Below are 17,103 nucleotides of genomic sequence, written 5' to 3'. Positions count from 1 at the left end.
TTGATTCAAAGGGCTATGAAATGAATGCCATTGAAGCCGCAGTGCCTCAGAAACACTGAACTCACTGTATGTCAGTGCAGCGACGCGCTGTTTAACAGGCTTGTCCGGGGATTTCAAAAGATTCAAAGCCGCTCAGTTTCTTACCTCATTGCTTCTTTGATGGCGTGCTGGATGAAGTACCTCTGTACGTTTGGCGGGCCTTTCACCTGCTGCAGTAGTCTGAGTATTGCATCATAGTCTGAGAAAAGGCACAAGGTAAGGAAGCGGTTCAAATGTTCCCAGTACGTCCCCAAATTAGAAATAAAATGAATCAGTATTTTACATTTCTCTGCCACCTCTGACTGATTTAGCTGAGAAATCAAAAACAATTTGGGATTTATATGAAAAAAAGTTTTTAAAAATGTGTAAACATATTGTTAATGTTGTATTACTGGCCGCACAGCTGACAGATCCATTATGTTTTATTTTTAAAAAAAAATACTGCAGTGTTCCTCACTGGGTGCACATAGACTGTAAATGGGCTACAGCTACCTCTTCTCTGATGTAATGAAAAAAAGCTAAAAATCAGAAAACGAATCCAATTTTAAAACATGTGAAAGTGTGATATGATCAAGCATTAAGGACAATCAAGCTTCGACCTTTAACTTTACCCCCATAAAGACGACATCTGACAATAACTCTAACAGACGCCCAAGGAGAAAAGAGTTTTCATGTGTTTGAAGAGGTTTAACATCCGTTTCATCCGAACTTTGAACTAAAGGGAAACATTTTATCTTAAAAGAACATTTTAAAGGCACAGCAGCATAATTCCCCCACCAACAATGACCAAAGACTGTTTTAGAAAGTGCATCACTCAGTCTAATTACCTTTTTAGAGCATCTTCATCTGGGAGTTCACATGAAAAACTAAATGCATGGGGATGAAAATCAGGACCCTGAAATCTCATCAGATGACTAGAAATCAGCTTGTGCTGGAACTCATAATCAGATGATGAATACGAACCGTAGATTACCTTAGATTAATAAGTATTAAATGTAAACAGCTAAAGAAGTCTCACTGTGGCAAGATTTAAACATTATGGGACGAATGCTGCTGTGTTTGGCTACGATGCGCTCGCCTTTCAGTGTACCAACTTCCTGATAAAGTGAAGTATAATGCAAAGAAATTCGCTGTTGAAAGGACAATGATTTCAAGTTCAATAAATCCTCTGTGATCGGGCGCCGGTTTAGCTCAGTGATTTGCCACGTGTCTTCCCCTGCCTCTCTGTCTTTGCTGTCCCTTCCTGTCATTTCTTCACTGTATCTGTCAACAAAAGCTGAAAAAGACCCAAAAAATCAATAAAAATCAACTGTGATAATTTAAATCACAATATTGTCCAGAATGTCCGACCGTCCACTACAAACACTAACACAAATATTTTAAGCAAACAAAAAAATCTGAAAAGGTTTGAGGAACTCTTTTGAACTTTCTCCAACGTCGTCTGAATAAGTCCGTGTTTCATGCACTTGAAATTGATCATTTTTATTTGAAATTAAATATTTCTTTTTAAAACTTGCACTTTTTCCTAATAAACTATACAGACTGTCACGCATCAGTCTTAGTTCTGTGTTTTGCTTCTGCTTCTTTTCATATTGACAGTCTTTTTTGGCTATTATTAATATGAAGGCCTGGAAAAATATGTTTTAGAGACTCACCAATTCTTAATGTAGCCGTTCACACAGACCACATAATTTTGCTTGATAATTTTTGGCATTTTTTCCAATCAAGCTTGAATTTTCCATTTTTTTGCAAATAGATGATGAGAACAGATGTGACTAATCAGGCCACTGCCTTTGGTAACAAGTGACCTCGTAACACACATATACAACTACTAAAATAATATTATTATAAATCAGACACACAGCTAGATGCTGATTCAGGACAGTTAGCTCTCTGAAATGATTTCACAGCTCCCAGCTCTGCTAACAAGAGATCAAACTGCCCACTGACGCCCTGAAATATGTATGTAAGCGGCCGTGATGCAGTTTCATCTCCTGGATCGAACCCTGAGGAATTGGATGAACTGAGAATCTGTTTCCTCCTTTTCTTGTTGTGAAACATCAGGACCAGCTCATCGTGGTTTGATGGAAACTTTTCATAAAATCGTAACGCTTACGTTACACGGCAATGCCAGAGCTGAAAAATTCTGAATTTTGTGTTGGTTTTTTTTGCAAAGCACTCTTTGTGTAAAGATCTTTAATTATGATATTGTTGAAAAATAAAAATGCACTCACTTCGTCCGGGTTTGCGGACCTCCTTGATGACCCGCGTCCGCAGCTCTGCCAGGTTGCCGTCTAGTGGAGCTATGAAAATGATCTCAGGCACTGCCGGCTCAGCGTCAGCGCCATCCAGCTGGCTCTGTGGACTCAGGCGTTCACAGTTGTGCTTCTCCTCCAGCGGCTGCTCGTTTAGATGATCTTCCACCAGCCTCTCCTCCATCGTGCCAAGGTCCTCCCCGCGAACTGCTGCTCCTGTCCCAACGTTCTCCTCTAAACTCGGTGAGGATGTATTCCCTGCCTCAGTTTCCATCTCTGCAGGCCAGATTTCCCCAGAGTCGAGCCCGAGAGCGCTGTCGCCATTACTCTCTGTGACCACCATGCTATCCACTCCTGATGATGCAACAATGAACAGCGTGAGCCTCATATTCACCACCTTTGAGCATACTTTGTTATTACCTTCGCATCTTACCTTTGTTCTGTGGACCCGGTTTGAGGAGGTTCTGCTGCCCCTGAATCCCTGCTAGGTTCTTCCCAATCACCACATGGTTGGTGTTCCCTGATGGGGTCTGCGGCCGCCGCAGCAACGGTGACATGTTCCGCCTTCTCTTCACAGTAGCTCCCGAATTGGAGTCACTGGAATTTCCTCTCTTCTTATTTTGAGGGCCTGCTACAAACTCATCCGCCTCATCGATCATCATCCCCTGGGAATAACAGACAGAGAGAGGAAACCGTTACACAATGTAAGGGCGCGATACGGAGTGAAGACATCTGTGTGCAGCTAAACTGCATTACCTTCTTATCCTGCTTGAAAGGATTCCCAAATGTGTGCAGCCGTTTAGGCTGATCGGGATCAATCTCTCTCAAAGGGGACGGCATCATTTTTAGGTACTCCTGATAGTTTCCCATCTGAGCCACTGGAATACTGTGCAGGGAATCTAACAACCACAAAACGATGATTTCATGAAATGTTGTAGTAACTACACCGGATTCCAGCTGAAGAAACGCATGATGCAAGCTCATTAAGTTGTTGCCTCCCACTAGCAACACACTGCGTATTGACTTACCTTCATCTTGCCCTCGGATCAGTTTTAGTGACGTCCGCAGCAAATTTGAGCGCATTCGTGTGAGCTGATCCAGGAGGTTCCGTCTTGGGATGTCGTAGGCATTCCGATAAGCTTGAGGCTTTACATCCTGCAAACACATCTAGTCAGAAAGAATCCTACCAAATACTGTACACGCTGTGTTTTCCCTCTCCGCTGACAGAAAGTATGCCACACACTGCACAAAGTGTCCGACTGTCCTAAACCTACCTTGTTGAGCAGGACGATCTGGAAACCGGCAAACTCTTTGAAATTAATGTCCGGCAGGCGAAGGGGCCCCTCCCCCGTGATTCCCTGCAGCAGCTGCTTAAAGTCTCGCCGGTGGGCTAGAGAAAGCGAGCTGGAGTGGTTCTTCACCTTTATGCCAGTTTCCTGCGGAGCCTTTTTCCCCACCGACACAATCAGACGATCCGACTCCATTTTTGCCTTCGAGCCAACAAAACAACATCTCAGTATGAGGATAACAAGCAAAGTGAAATGAGTGAAATATAATTTGGAAGACATCTCTCCACTCCATTTCTTGGCAGTCTTTCATGCAGATAATTTCAGCCACAGATAATCATATTAAAAAATAAGACAAGTATTTATAAAGACTTTATATCCTCATGTAGAAACTCTTTTAGCTCCACACTTGATAGTTAAATTATGGCAGCACGGGACTCATAGCTGTATAGTCAGCACCTGTATCTGCAGCAGATGGTGAGACTGTCACTCCTGAAAATATCCAGTCAGCGTGCATGAGTTTCCAAACTATGACTTGAATAATACTTCCACTTAGACGCCGCTGCTTGATGCTTAACATACTCTTTAAACTAACAGAAGAAATAAGATAAGAAGCCTTTGATGGAACCGGAGGCCTCACACAGCATCAGTGCTCGTTGTCTTTGACAAGTTTATAGTTTCAGTTCAGTCTCCTCAGCGCTTGTGTCGTTTAGTCTGATCTCTACATTTCATCACGATCAATAAGCACCACAAAACCTCTTTTACTGCCTGGAAGTGACTTACCTGCTGGCTGAGCTTCTTCAGGTAAGAAATGACGCTGTAACTCAGTCCGCAGTCCATGGTGTCCGCGATAAGGTTAGGTGCACCCATCATCCTCAGTGCCTTTTTCAAGGGCTGTCAGAATTTAAGATGTTAGTTACAAGAAAAACACCATAAATCAATTTAAGCAAAAGGCAGCATTAAAGATGTTGCATTCATTTACCAAGAGGTAGTATGGCGGCATCGTCTTCAGGTACATCTCAAAGGCCTGTCGCCACTTAAGGTTTGGTTTTAGTTTGTGCACTTTGAAAAAATCGTCTGCAGGGAGAAGGAGAAAATGAGCAGTGGGTTAGTCTGAGAGATTATAGCATCTGCATCAGTGTCCAGCTGCAGCAGACCCACTGATCCACATGCATCAGTACTGAGGATGATGATGGTAAGTCTACAACAAGCTTTGAAACACACATAAAGACCCAGACAATATTCATGTCTTGTACAGAATTGTTAAAGATAAACCTTTTAATGATGTTCTGTGTTGTTAGACTGATACTTGTCATGACTGGAGATGATGAGGTGTCCCAGAAAAGGAGAGCTTTTAAATATGATGTCAGCTCAGGCCTACTGACCCAGAAGTTATAGTTTTGGGGGTTTTTTAGGCCACCCTAAAGACAAATTTACTACAATATGTCTCACCGAGGAGTGGGAGAAGGACTGGGTAGTTGTACGGCATAACAAACAGATTAACACAAGTGAGAGTGGTGCTGGCTTTAAGGTAGCCAAAAGGATGCCCCAGGTCATTCTGCTTCCCGCTGCTGCTGACAAACACCTGAGGACAGCAAGAGAAAACATGAAGGTAAAGCAGAGCTGCTAAAAATGAAGCCAAGCTGTATTCACAGAGCTTTAATGGCGTGACCAACAACTACTTCATAACAGCCCAAAAAAGGTGAAACGCTATGATGAATTAAGCAAGTAACCTCATTATGTCTGGGTTTCTAGAAAGTCCCCGAGGCAACACCTGTGACTTTGTAAACAAGGCGAAGAGCGTTAGTGGAAGCATTTACTCTACCTGCCAGCACATGTGTGGGGACTTCCTTTCCAGGATGTACTGGGTGAGCGGAGAGGGCTCCAGTTCATACTTGTCGAAGGGAAGCTTGTCGATCACCATGGGTTCACAGTCCACGCAAGAGAAACGCACCACGGGGTGAGCAGTGCGAGGTGGCTGTGAGCAGCAGATGGAAATGAGCAAACTGTTAGGTGTGTTTGTCTTTGATACACAATCCTCTGACGTCCTTATGACAGCAGTATATAACAAAGCATTAAAGTTTTACAGGTAATCGCAATTATACTGGACGGTTACTAAAAGGTGTTACAGAAAAAAACTGGTGCCAATAAAAGAGAAAGGAAGTAAGAGAGTTTGCGTGTCCATAAAGCTACACAATACAAATATTGACATATAATCAAACACTATAAGATGTAATCTGAAAGACAGACTAAGAAGGCTGCTGAGGTATTTTGAAGCTTCTCTGCTCACTAGGGTTGGAGAGTTCTGGTCCGGCCAGAAGGACTCTGGTATGGGCCAATGCCCGACTGGCACCCCAGTCTTTGGGTTTGGTCGCACATAGATGAGTTTGTGGCAGCTGTGCCATGGCTGTGGGCCGAAGGATGACACAGGCCGATTTGAGTCCACAGAATTATCTGGAAAACAAAAAAAAAAGAAAACAATAAGCGGGCTGATACTAACTGTTCTACTTGGCAGGATCACGCCACGTTGACTGATATGAGCTAAGAGGCAAATAAGAATACGTTTGCACGAACGGGGGAAAAAATAACAAAATATGCAAATGGGAAAGAACAGAATTTGATTTTAGTTGATCACATTCATCCAAACTACATTCAACAAGGAATCTCTAGTTTCTCTTTCACTCAAAAAATGATTCTTTGCCCTCTTAAACATGAAGCGATAATTTTAAATAAAATGCAACTTAAACATATCAAATCAAAGGTTTATTTATCCAAATAACTAATCATTAAGTACTTGGCCAAACTAGAAAATGCACTCAGTTCTCCTTTAATTTCATTTACTGTGTTTAAAGTTTAAACAGGTGAAAAACTTCATCCTGGGATTTGAACTTTTAATGGTCGCTGCGTTCTGATCACTCACCTTCCCCAATTGGAGGCGGATCTGGCCCGTTTTTTTCAAAATTAATGACAACACCGCTTTGAACCTTTTGGACCAGAGACTCCAGACACTGGTTCAACATCCTCTGTGTTCGCACGCAATATGATCGCCCTGAGCGGAAAAAGCAAGACACACGCCGATCAGGCATAAGAGAATTTATTGTGGACTCTACCCCAAAGACTGCAGACACACAGTGAATGAATGAAAATAGGAAAACATGACAAACCTCCAGTAACTTCACACATCTGGGTGATTGCAGACTCATCCGTGGGGACACTACCAAGTTGCTCATTATCTGGTGTAGCTGCTCCTGGCAGCCTCAGTACCAATGCAAACAGACGCTGGTCCCAGCGAAAAGGCTCTTTGGTCAGCTCGCTGCCAGCCAAGGGAGAATTCAGAGGCAGGTGCAGCTACACAGCAGACAAGAATGAAGTAGGAGAGCAAGTTAATAAGTGGAAATGCAAAAGGTCGCTCGTTTTACAGATCTTAACCTTCAGATGGCTTCAGCGACTCAAAGTATGACATGTGTGTACAACAGGCCCAGCTGGAATCACTGTATAAATACTACATGGTAGTGCCACTGCATTTGTTTGTGCTCTCACCTCATCTGGCACTCCCGAGCTGTGCGTGAGCTTGTTCCCATCAGTGATGGTGATGATCACAGATGGCTCAAGGAAGAATGGGTTGCGGCCCTGAGAGGGAAACGATAACATTCAGCAATTAATTCCAAGTTCAATACTAAATGGAAAAAAACACTGAGGCCATTTATTTTCACTACTCTGACTTCTTTTTTTTCTTTGCATTCCAACTCACTGTTCAGGGCTCTGTGGATGAAAAGGATCATAAAATTGGTAACACATGTGAACCTAATAGCACAACCGTTACACGTTGCACGCTTCACCTAATTGCAAAATGCTGGTAAACCGTTTAAACAGACATCTACTAAGATGCAGGAATCATTATGGAATTACCATCCCACAGAAACTACATGTAATCTTTTTCTTTGTGTGTGGGTGAATCTGTAAGGTGCAAAGCGTCCGTGTGTTCCTTGTTAATAAGGACAGAGGCCTTTAGTACTGCGCTGCAGAGGTCAGCCTCATCTAATTCAAACACACAGAGAATGCTTAAGTAGATTTAAACGCTCCTGATGCACAGAACTCGGGTCACTGCCCGAGCGTAGTAATCCATCTGTGCCTTAGAGCAGGGGTTTAGAAAAAAGATGTACTTGACGAGAAGATGACTGGGTTAACTGAAGTGAGGTCGAGTGGATTAGGCAAAAGTCTCTATTCTCCATGTTGTCTCCAGGTACATGATGTCTTCCTCTTATTACTTCAGTTACATTTACTCCAACTTAAGTCTTAATTTGGGTTTAGCCATAAAATGTCTCGGTTATAAACACATATCAGACTCCGCTATTCATTTTTGTACTTTTCTTTAAAAGTTAAAATGAGTAAAATCCACTTCTCCTTTCACATTATTCTGGTAGACCTGCCCTTGGTCACCTGATTAGTACATGAGCAGCTTAAACAAGCAAACCTAAATTAAAACATCAAAAAACATACAGGGTAAAATCAATTCAAAACTACATCAGTGTGTTAAAAGCACTATTGTGTCCCATAATTTCTTTTTAAGACAATGCATTTATATCACTGACTAACAGTTTAAAGCAAACACACAAGGGCAGAATGTGTGAATCCATTTTTCCACCTTCAACTCCACAAAAGCTGTGAACTGCATGCAGATGCATTAAACAGTAGGAATGCACAAGATTAAGACTGTGCATGCCTCTGGTGCTTAATCAATTCAGGTTCGAGAGTGCATCTCTGCTCTTGCTCTTGACGAAGGCGGTCGCACTTTTCTCCTCTCCTCCTCCTCCTCTCCCTTAGCTTCCCTGCTTAGCCTCTTATGTCCTTGTCTAGTCTTGTGTTTTTTGTATTACTTTTCCCTGGAACACTCTCTCACAGTCTGTTCTCTAAAACCTAAAAGAGAATTATGGATTTGATCAACTGGTCTCTGAATGCAATTGACACCCCTTCTGAACGAGAAGTCTGGGCTCGGGTGAGCCTGACTGCTGAAGATATCTACCTATTCAGAACCATGATAACAGGGTTCGTGCTGATCGGAGCTGGCTTGGCCCTGGCTTATCGAAGAATTAAGGAAGCGGAACCGGCTGTTCAAACCCCCACAAGGCTGCCCGCTGGGATTGAAATGATGGGACGAGGCGTGAGTTTCTCAAAATGGGCTCATTGAGTACAGCACGGAGAAGATCTTGGAGAGGCTTACGGCTGCCGTGAATACTCAGAACAAGACCTCTGAGTGAAAAACTGGATTACATCTGGAGGGGCTAGCTCAAATAACACCTTTGAGCGCAAATTCGATCACATCTTGGGGAAGTGCACTGCGGTCGTGAGTTCTCAGAACCTGCTCTTTGAGCAAAAAGAATGACAACATCGCGGAACTTAAGTTTGGATAACATCATAGAAAGCTCACGGCTCTCCAACGGGAGATTGAGAGACCAGTGTTGGACTGTTAGAACACCTTTGAAATTCATATGAGTTGTTCACACTAAAGTAAAAAGCACCATCACTTCATGCGGATACCCTCTCGGCGCCAGCTGCGGTCGCAAGGCTGGAGCCGAACAAAAAACACCCTGATAACGACTGTGTTTAGACTAGAGCTGCGCAATAGAACGATAACGATATGTATTGCGAAATAACTTTCCCTCGATAGAAAAGTTAAACTATTGCGATAGGCCTCATCTCTCTTGTCCTCTTTAAACAAAAAAAAGAACAACAGCCAATCCAAATTAAGTAGCGCAGAGCCGAACCAATCACAGCCGCAGCGTCACGTCACGTGACTTGTTACGTGCCGCACATGTGTATTTGTTCGGGGAAGCAGCCAGCGGTAATGGAGGAAATGACTGACTAGAGAAAAATCAACCGAGCGTGACCGAAGGTTACTGAAGAGAAAACAGATGATGGTTCCAATGCCAGAGAGATTGTCGAACGGAAGAGCCAGAGAAGTTCCGTAGTGTGAAGGTATTTCGGCTATTTCAAGTCTGACAAAAACAGAGTAGCGCGCACTGTAAATTGTGCCAAAAGCAAGTCTGGAAATACAATAAAGCGGTGCATGCTCAATCTCTGACTGGAAGCTCTAATTCATCATTCGGCTTTTGTCAGACTAAAGTAACTGTTAAAACTGTTTGAAAAGCTAAGCTATACAACAAGGAGAGATTGAGAATTTCCTTTTAGTTCTCAGTTTATTTGATATTGACAAAAGTTACTCAATTTTGTCTGATCTTCTGTAAAACAAACTAAGATTTATTTTTAGAATTAATATTTTGTTTCTAAGTGGAATTGACAATTTAGTCTGTTTCGTTTGTTCTATTTTGAAACTTAAACACTTTAGCGGCTGCCTTTTGTGTAGTTTGCAATATTTGCCTTTATTTATCTGAAAAAGTCTCATGTTCCTTAAGTACATCTACCCTGTTGAACTTATTATGGGAAATAAATATTTAAATCAAAACAAGCTGCTGATTATTTCACATTTTACTTGTGAGCAACGGCACATTTAAATCTTACAAATATAGTTATTTGGCTTATATCGTGATGGATATCGTTATCGACTGAAATGAAAAAAACATATCGTGATATGAAAAAAATCTTATATCGCCCAGCTCTAGTTTAGACTGTTCCTTCCCATTCCATGCAAGGCCACCTGGGTTGGCTGGAAGACTGTTTACTTAGCCTAGCAGGGCGAAGGACACTGTCTCAGCTGAACTCTGGACACGCACACACATACATATACTGATATGCACACACTCATCCCTCCTCCCTTTCCAAACGCCTTCGACGCTTATTCCCTTCCGATGCTGACGGTGGATCAAGGAGACCAGCGCACGCAGGCCCGGATGTACTGTCTAAATCGGCTGTCTCTCACCCTTTACCCACCCCTGTTGCTTGTCATGTGTTTCTTTGGTGTATTAAGAGTTTTTTTTCATGTGCTATGTGCAGAGGTGTTTTTTTCTGTTCTCAAACTGATCTCCCTGTTGGAGCTCAGTCTGGGGGGAGTTATTTTTTTATCTCCTTATCTTTCCTCATGTTGTGCTTTTCCATGTTATACCCCTCTGACCTGTCTTCCCCATGTGATGTTTTGTGTCATGTATGTATGGTCGGAGGGTAAGATGGCGCCGCCATTGCGTGCAATAGGTCGGCAGCCTTATGAAATTATGAAATTTCCCCTTGTGGGACTAATAAAGGTATATCAAATCAAATCAAATCAAATCAAATCAATAGGTTTAAAACATTTCCTACATGATAATATGAGGCATGGTGTAAAATGAGACTGTCGAGCACACCGACACTGTCACTAAAACCTGCCATAAATGCTGCCATAAGACAGAGTCAAGGTGTTGAATACATCCAATATGTTTCTGATAATACAACCATTACCTGTAATAAAGTGTCATAAATCCCACATATGTTCGTTTCTAAACAGACAGAAATTCATTTATATAATTTGCACTCTGAAACTTTCCTGTTCTTTTTGAAGATAACCAGAATACAGCCAGTTGAGTCGAGTCCCCTCAAATTGTGCTCATTTACCAAGATTCAATCCGACTAATGACCAGAGATGGGCAGTAACGCGTTACTTGTAACGCGTTACTGTAATCTGATTACTTTTTTCAAGTAACGAGTAAAGTAAGGGATTACTATTGCAAAACGGTAATTAGATTACCGTTACTTTCCTGTAGGAACGCTGCGTTACTAAAACCGTGATTTTTTTTGCGAGAATGTCTCATGACAATGACATAAGCGAGTGCGACGTTCGTGACAACAGCTGTGCGCAGATTAACAATGGATAATATATCGAGTGCGGGAGAGAGTATGAGCGTGCAGCGTTTAAAGCGTGGAAGTACTGACCTTATTTTGAGTTTGATTCCATAAAAAGTGACAAAAACATTAACGTCCGTTGTGCGTGGGAAGAAAACTTCTTTTTACAGCGAAAAAAACCCCTAAACAAGCACCGAGTGCGCTACCACGTAATGGGAAATTCACAGAGAAACTGCCGTATCCTTCCACTGACCGCTGCGGCACACCTGCACCAGAGCACACCTCCGCCTGCAACTGTTTGCAGAAAAGTTGCCTCCTATTAGGCAAATATTGATATTCCATGGTATGATATCTATTATATATCAAAAATATCACATTTTACTTAATAAAATATCAATATTTGGTGTCTAGTATTGTTACAATATTGCCACGCAAAATATTGATTATGACTATGACATAGACTACTGACTATGTTGTCCTGATTTTTTCTCCCCTAGCAAACAGTAACAGATTCCAGTGTGATCTGGTCACAGTCCTGTGTTTCTGGTTTCATTTATAGGCTGATATTCAGTGGGAGCCAGTATGTGAGCAGGTGACAGAGAGGATGAGAAGAAAGAGAGACGATTTTTTTGATGAATGTCTGTGCAGATGTAGAGTCGGAGCACAGGATGGTGGAAATGTGATATACAGTAAATGGCTTCACTCAGTCAGATTTCATCCCAAACTCCAAGACGTCATGCACTAATGGGCAACTTTAACTGCATCAGTCAGCCCCACTACACAAGATTCCTGTGGTGAGACACTCAGTACTGTTGAGTGAGGTAATTTCAGACTCATGATTAATGGCTCATTCACATGAAAGTAAAAGTAGGATAGCAACCTCCTTGTGAATAGGAAAAAAGCAGTTGGTTGCCTGATGATTGCACTCAACATTTTTGCTTTTGAAAAAACTGCAAGTAGTTGTAGCAACTTCTTTTTTATCACAAGTAAATTGCATAAGTCACCTGGTGGGGTACCTGTCTCAAAACCATCAGGATCTGATTGGGACCGACTGCAATCGCTCTCAGCCACACTGTGAAAGCTTCACAAATAACTGCTGTCTAATTTAGAAATGCAGACAAAGTGCCAACGCATTGCAATCAGTGTGAGTCTGTCTACGCAACCCTACTGTGACAAGTCTCTTCACAATAGGAGACTTGCCTCAAATGGTTGCCAGCTATAGGGTATATTCGGATATAAAAGCAAAGTTGCTCTACACCTGTATTACTCTGCAGATAAATCACCATCCTGCAACACTTACACCACTGTTTCTGAATTTCTATTTAAGATTGATGACATGAATGCGTAGTTATTGTAAATTTCTGAGTATGTAGCACTAACAGATTTGGGATTTTTCCTGACTTGTCACATTTTGTTGCCATATTATCACAAACAGACTGCCAAGTAACTGAAAACTATACACAAAGAGGAACAAGGAAAATAAACCTCACACTACACACAATAATCTGGGCCACCTTTGCAGATCATGTAAACATAAATTGGGATTTTGCTTTACTAGACTTGATGTATACAACGTGAAGTGCGACTTTGCTCATGCGTACTGTGGCTCTCCCTATGAATGAATCTGTGGGGAACATGGATGCTCGAAAAAGGGCTTAAAAATAACTATGCAGTGTTGTGTTAACATCCATAACAAACAATGAAACAAGTTCTGTTTCAATAACTCTGAAACCTTTCACACCTGCCCGTAGTTGTCGATTCCCGAGATGAGGCGGTTGAGGTTAAGCAGGTCGAAGGCGGTGCGAAGAGCGTGTCCTAATGTTGTGAGCCCGGACGCCTGCAGATTCTTCAGCTCGCACATGAAAGTGGCATGGTTCTCCTTCCAGCCGGCCTGAAACACAAGCAGTGCAGAGACATGTGTTAAAGGCACAAGCAGTAGCGAAGGAGGTCTGAAGTCACTGTTCTGCAAAAAAGACTCACACCCACACATAGTTAGATCAAGTCATTATAAGAAAGAAAAAAACACAGCAAATTGTGTTCACTGAAAAGCTCAAACTGACCCTTTGGTAAGAGGAGTTTCAGTTTCACTGACTCTTTGCACCGTGGCTTAATTGTAACTATAAAATTTGATCAGGTAATGTGAAGTTCTGGAAATAGAAGATAACATTGTTGAAACTCACACCCACGTTTGAGCTGCAAGTTGCCTTTCAGAAAAGGTCTAATTTCATACATGACAAGCATCCAAAAATACACTTCCCAGCGCTGCCTGTCCTCCGTGACAGAGAGATACTGCTAAGAGAGGATGTGAGTGTGTAACTGCACTTGGACTTTTCTCCAGCGGGGTCAAGTGCTTTACCGCTGCAGATTCATGCTTAATCTAAGGATGACCTGCAAGCTTACCACTTCCTTTGCTAGGAGAGGGAGGGGAAGAGACAGAGAGAGAATAAAAAAAGAAGCTTGAATTGCTGGGGTGAACACAAATGCTTCGAATCAAGCCAGTGGGTAGATTTTTGGATTAACATGAGATATGACTCCAAAGCCACGATTTAGATGGAATTTCTACACAGCACACTGTTATGTGAATGACATTAGATGAATATTGGGCAGTTATACAAGAAAACCTCACTAAAAACACTCAAGAGGGTTAGCAGCAAAGTAACCCAGACACCGATCATCCCTGACAGAAGTGTAAAGCTTAGTGTGCACTCAATAATTCAGACTACAGAATATTTCTATTTTCTTCCCACCCAACCTCATCTCTCTCTCCCTCTGCATCAACAATTTATTGCTTCTGTAACTGTGCAATCAGACTAGTTCCGTTCACTATAACCTTGTCCTTTATCGTAATCCTCGGCACACAAAGAAAGCAATAAAAGAGGGGACAGCAACAAAGACAAAGAGAGGAAGAGCAGGATGAAGCTGAGGGTAGACTTTAGAATGAGGAAAAAGCACTTCAGCACCTGGGTGCTTCTGAGTGGTGGGGGGGTGAGAATCATGTTTTGGATTGTTTTAATCTCTAACTGGTGGTGAATAGGGATGAGTACCGGTATCCGGTGCGTAACCAAACCAAAAAGCAGCGCACATTTCAGTGCTTTATTTCGGTGCTTTTTTTTCCTGAGCTGTGATACACTTTAGATTCTAGCCAATCATTTTACGTTTCCGAGGATAGTAGGCGGGTCCAGGTACGTACGTTCTGTTAGAGCAGAGCTACAGATTAAAAATGCCCAAGGCAAAGCGGTCAAAAGTCTGGTTGTACTTCACAGCAAAATATACAAACTCAGCAGCCTGCAACAAGTGCTTTAAGCTGATACTGTGATACTGTCAAAGGAGGTAACACCTCAAATCCGATGAAACACGTGGCAACGCATAACGTTTTTTTTAAAAGCCCAGAAATGCGCCGTATTTGATAGCTTGCCTGCGAGACCTCACACCGAGCACGTCTACTGCGGGTGCGGTGCCTGTTATCGGACCCGGAGTTAGCAACATCCCCCAAAAACCCGAAGAGGAGAGTCCTGGCCCCTAGCCCTGCCAGTGTAGCAGAAATGATGACGGATGATGATGGCAGCAGCAGCCGTTCTTCTCTGGGTCAGTAGCTTAATGTTGTTCGTGTGTAATTTACGTTGAGTAGGCTAACGACGTTATTACATTAATGCATGTAAGGTGAACTAGCAAACATCATCATAGCTACATGCGGCTGTCCTCTTGTTTGATGGCAGATACTCCCTTCACCCTGGCCAAAAAGGCTAAAATGACCAAAGAAAAAGTGGAAAACAGTTAAACATGAGAGGTTTTTGGATAAAGTTTGTGTTTTTTCCATTGTTTAAGCACTGCTTCCAGCCAAGAGTGATACCATATATGCCCCATAGCTGCAGAAAAGGCTAACATTGTTATCTTTTTACAAAAACCAGCTGAACGTGAGAGGTTTTTGGACCAATTTTGTGTTCTCCATTCTTTAAGCACTGGTTTGAGCACCGTTTAAGCACCGGCACCATTTCAAAAGTACCGGTTTGGCACCGGTATCGGATAAAACCTAAACGATACCCATCCCTAATGGTGAATACTGTGAATACAAGTAGCATAATCTGAGTCCTATAGATAGCAATATAACAACCATATGGTTGTTATATTCTATATTGTTATAGAACTGGTTATTAATTGATCAGCTAATTTTGGATTATTCATCAATGCAGCTTTAACAGAGAGTTCAAAATACTTATACTGGTCCTTGGCAGGTGCTTTCATTTCTTTCACGCTCTAAAATAAGCAGTTTAAGATAGGGCTGCTCAATTAATCGAATTGTAATCACAATTACGATCTGGGCTTTCAGCGATCATTAAAAATGACTGAGCCGATTATTAGCCCCTCCCTCGTACTTTACTCTCGCGCTGCTCCGTGTGGCAAATCGAGCGCACCTCTCTGCATTTCGAACACGCGTCACAACAATTAAGAGCAGCGGTCCCAAACCTTTTTTGTGCCACGGACCGGTTTATGCCCGACAATATTTTCATGGACCAGCCTTTAAGGTGTCGCGGATAAATACAATAAAATAAAACTAGTACCGGTACCGAAAAAAAGAAAATTTATTCATAACACGAAAAGTCCAAGGAAAACCAAGTAAACGATAAAAACGATAACAAAATAACGCTGAAAACCGATAAAAACCCTGAGAAATATACATTTCACACCTGAGCCTCAATTCTCGCGGCCCGGTACCAAACGACTCACGGACCGGTACCGGTCCGAGGCCCGGGGGTTGGGGACCGCTGATTAAGAGGACCCGAGGGAAGCTCGGAAAGCTTCGAAAGCTCGAAAATTATTTGGAGAGTGACTGCTGTTGGTTGAAAAGAGAGGTAAAAAAACTTCAGTGGTGTGAAAACATTATTGGTTCGCGGAGTCAAACGTGGATCAAGTAGACATAGAGTGTAAACTTTGCTACAGTGTCGTAGCTGCACCACAGAGCAACACTGCAAAGTTCACTAAACATAGATGTTTATATTTTTCATTTATTTTTTATATTGCGAACATTTGCACTGTTATCAGTATTTGCATACTATTTTATATTATTTTTTGACAATCTTTAAAGTCATTATTCAATACATTGTTATTGTTAAATAAATATTGTCAAATAATCGAGATCTCAATTTCAGTGAAAATAATCGTGATTATCATTTTTGCCAGGGGATTTGCCACACGGAGCAGCGCGAGAGTAAAGTACGAGGGAGGAGCTAATAATCGGCTCAGTCATTTTTAATGATCGCTGAAAGCCCAGATTGTAATCGTGATTACAATTTGATTAATTGAGCAGCCCTACATCCAGGCATCCATGAAAACAGAATTAATTCAATTTAACAGATTTAGAAGTTAGCAGGAAGTTAGCTCGCTAGTTTCCACCTAAACATGGTATAGCATGTTCTGACTGAGAGATTTCTGAAACAAATTAAAACGTACAGCTCTGCTATCACTTCCAACATAAATGAAGAGAGAAAACTAAACAGCAGTGACGTTTGTAGGGTTACTGAAGTTGGACTAGCTGGTATATAATAATGTGCTACGTGGTGTCTAGCTACACAGCTATGTTAGCATAATATAAACACAGTGAAGCTGGAGGATGAATGCTAACTTTTTTCCACTCGATAAAAGTTAATGTGGGGGTTCCTGATGGTTGGAGACAAATGCAGTCGCATGGCAGGATACTGTAAACGGACCAAACTTCAGTCAGGAGAACAACTGAGATAATCCATCCACAATATGAG

The 17,103-nt window shown here is 42.0% G+C and overlaps 1 protein-coding gene across 5 annotated transcripts in view; it reads right to left on the bottom strand.

Moving 5' to 3' along the window:
- Positions 1-17,103, bottom strand: part of ints6l (integrator complex subunit 6 like) — a 41,176-nt gene that overhangs the window by 19,710 nt on the left and 4,363 nt on the right. For 2 of the 5 annotated variants that reach the window (XM_085473920.1, XM_085473941.1), the window contains exons 3-17: positions 13,092-13,241; positions 7,121-7,210; positions 6,745-6,928; positions 6,501-6,629; positions 5,871-6,034; positions 5,406-5,558; positions 5,033-5,165; positions 4,563-4,657; positions 4,364-4,474; positions 3,569-3,784; positions 3,323-3,449; positions 3,051-3,193; positions 2,728-2,959; positions 2,274-2,648; positions 145-238 (exon numbers count right to left, since the gene is read on the bottom strand). In XM_085473920.1, the coding sequence (XP_085330046.1) occupies positions 145-238; positions 2,274-2,648; positions 2,728-2,959; positions 3,051-3,193; positions 3,323-3,449; positions 3,569-3,784; positions 4,364-4,474; positions 4,563-4,657; positions 5,033-5,165; positions 5,406-5,558; positions 5,871-6,034; positions 6,501-6,629; positions 6,745-6,928; positions 7,121-7,210; positions 13,092-13,241 (2,396 nt within the window). Of the gene's footprint in view, positions 1-144; positions 239-443; positions 1,316-2,273; positions 2,649-2,727; positions 2,960-3,050; positions 3,194-3,322; positions 3,450-3,568; positions 3,785-4,363; positions 4,475-4,562; positions 4,658-5,032; positions 5,166-5,405; positions 5,559-5,870; positions 6,035-6,500; positions 6,630-6,744; positions 6,929-7,120; positions 7,211-13,091; positions 13,242-17,103 lie in introns of those variants that run through there. The other 3 variants (XM_085473949.1, XR_014923050.1, XM_085473929.1) reach the window with 3 other exon arrangements.

The sequence above is a fragment of the Copadichromis virginalis genome, linkage group LG2 (genome assembly GCF_057382275.1).
Source record: "Copadichromis virginalis isolate Kocher_CV1m ecotype Utaka linkage group LG2, C_Virginalis_male_GT1.1, whole genome shotgun sequence".
NCBI classification, from domain to species: Eukaryota; Metazoa; Chordata; class Actinopteri; order Cichliformes; family Cichlidae; genus Copadichromis; species Copadichromis virginalis.
This window is presented reverse-complemented; position numbering and strand designations above follow the sequence as displayed.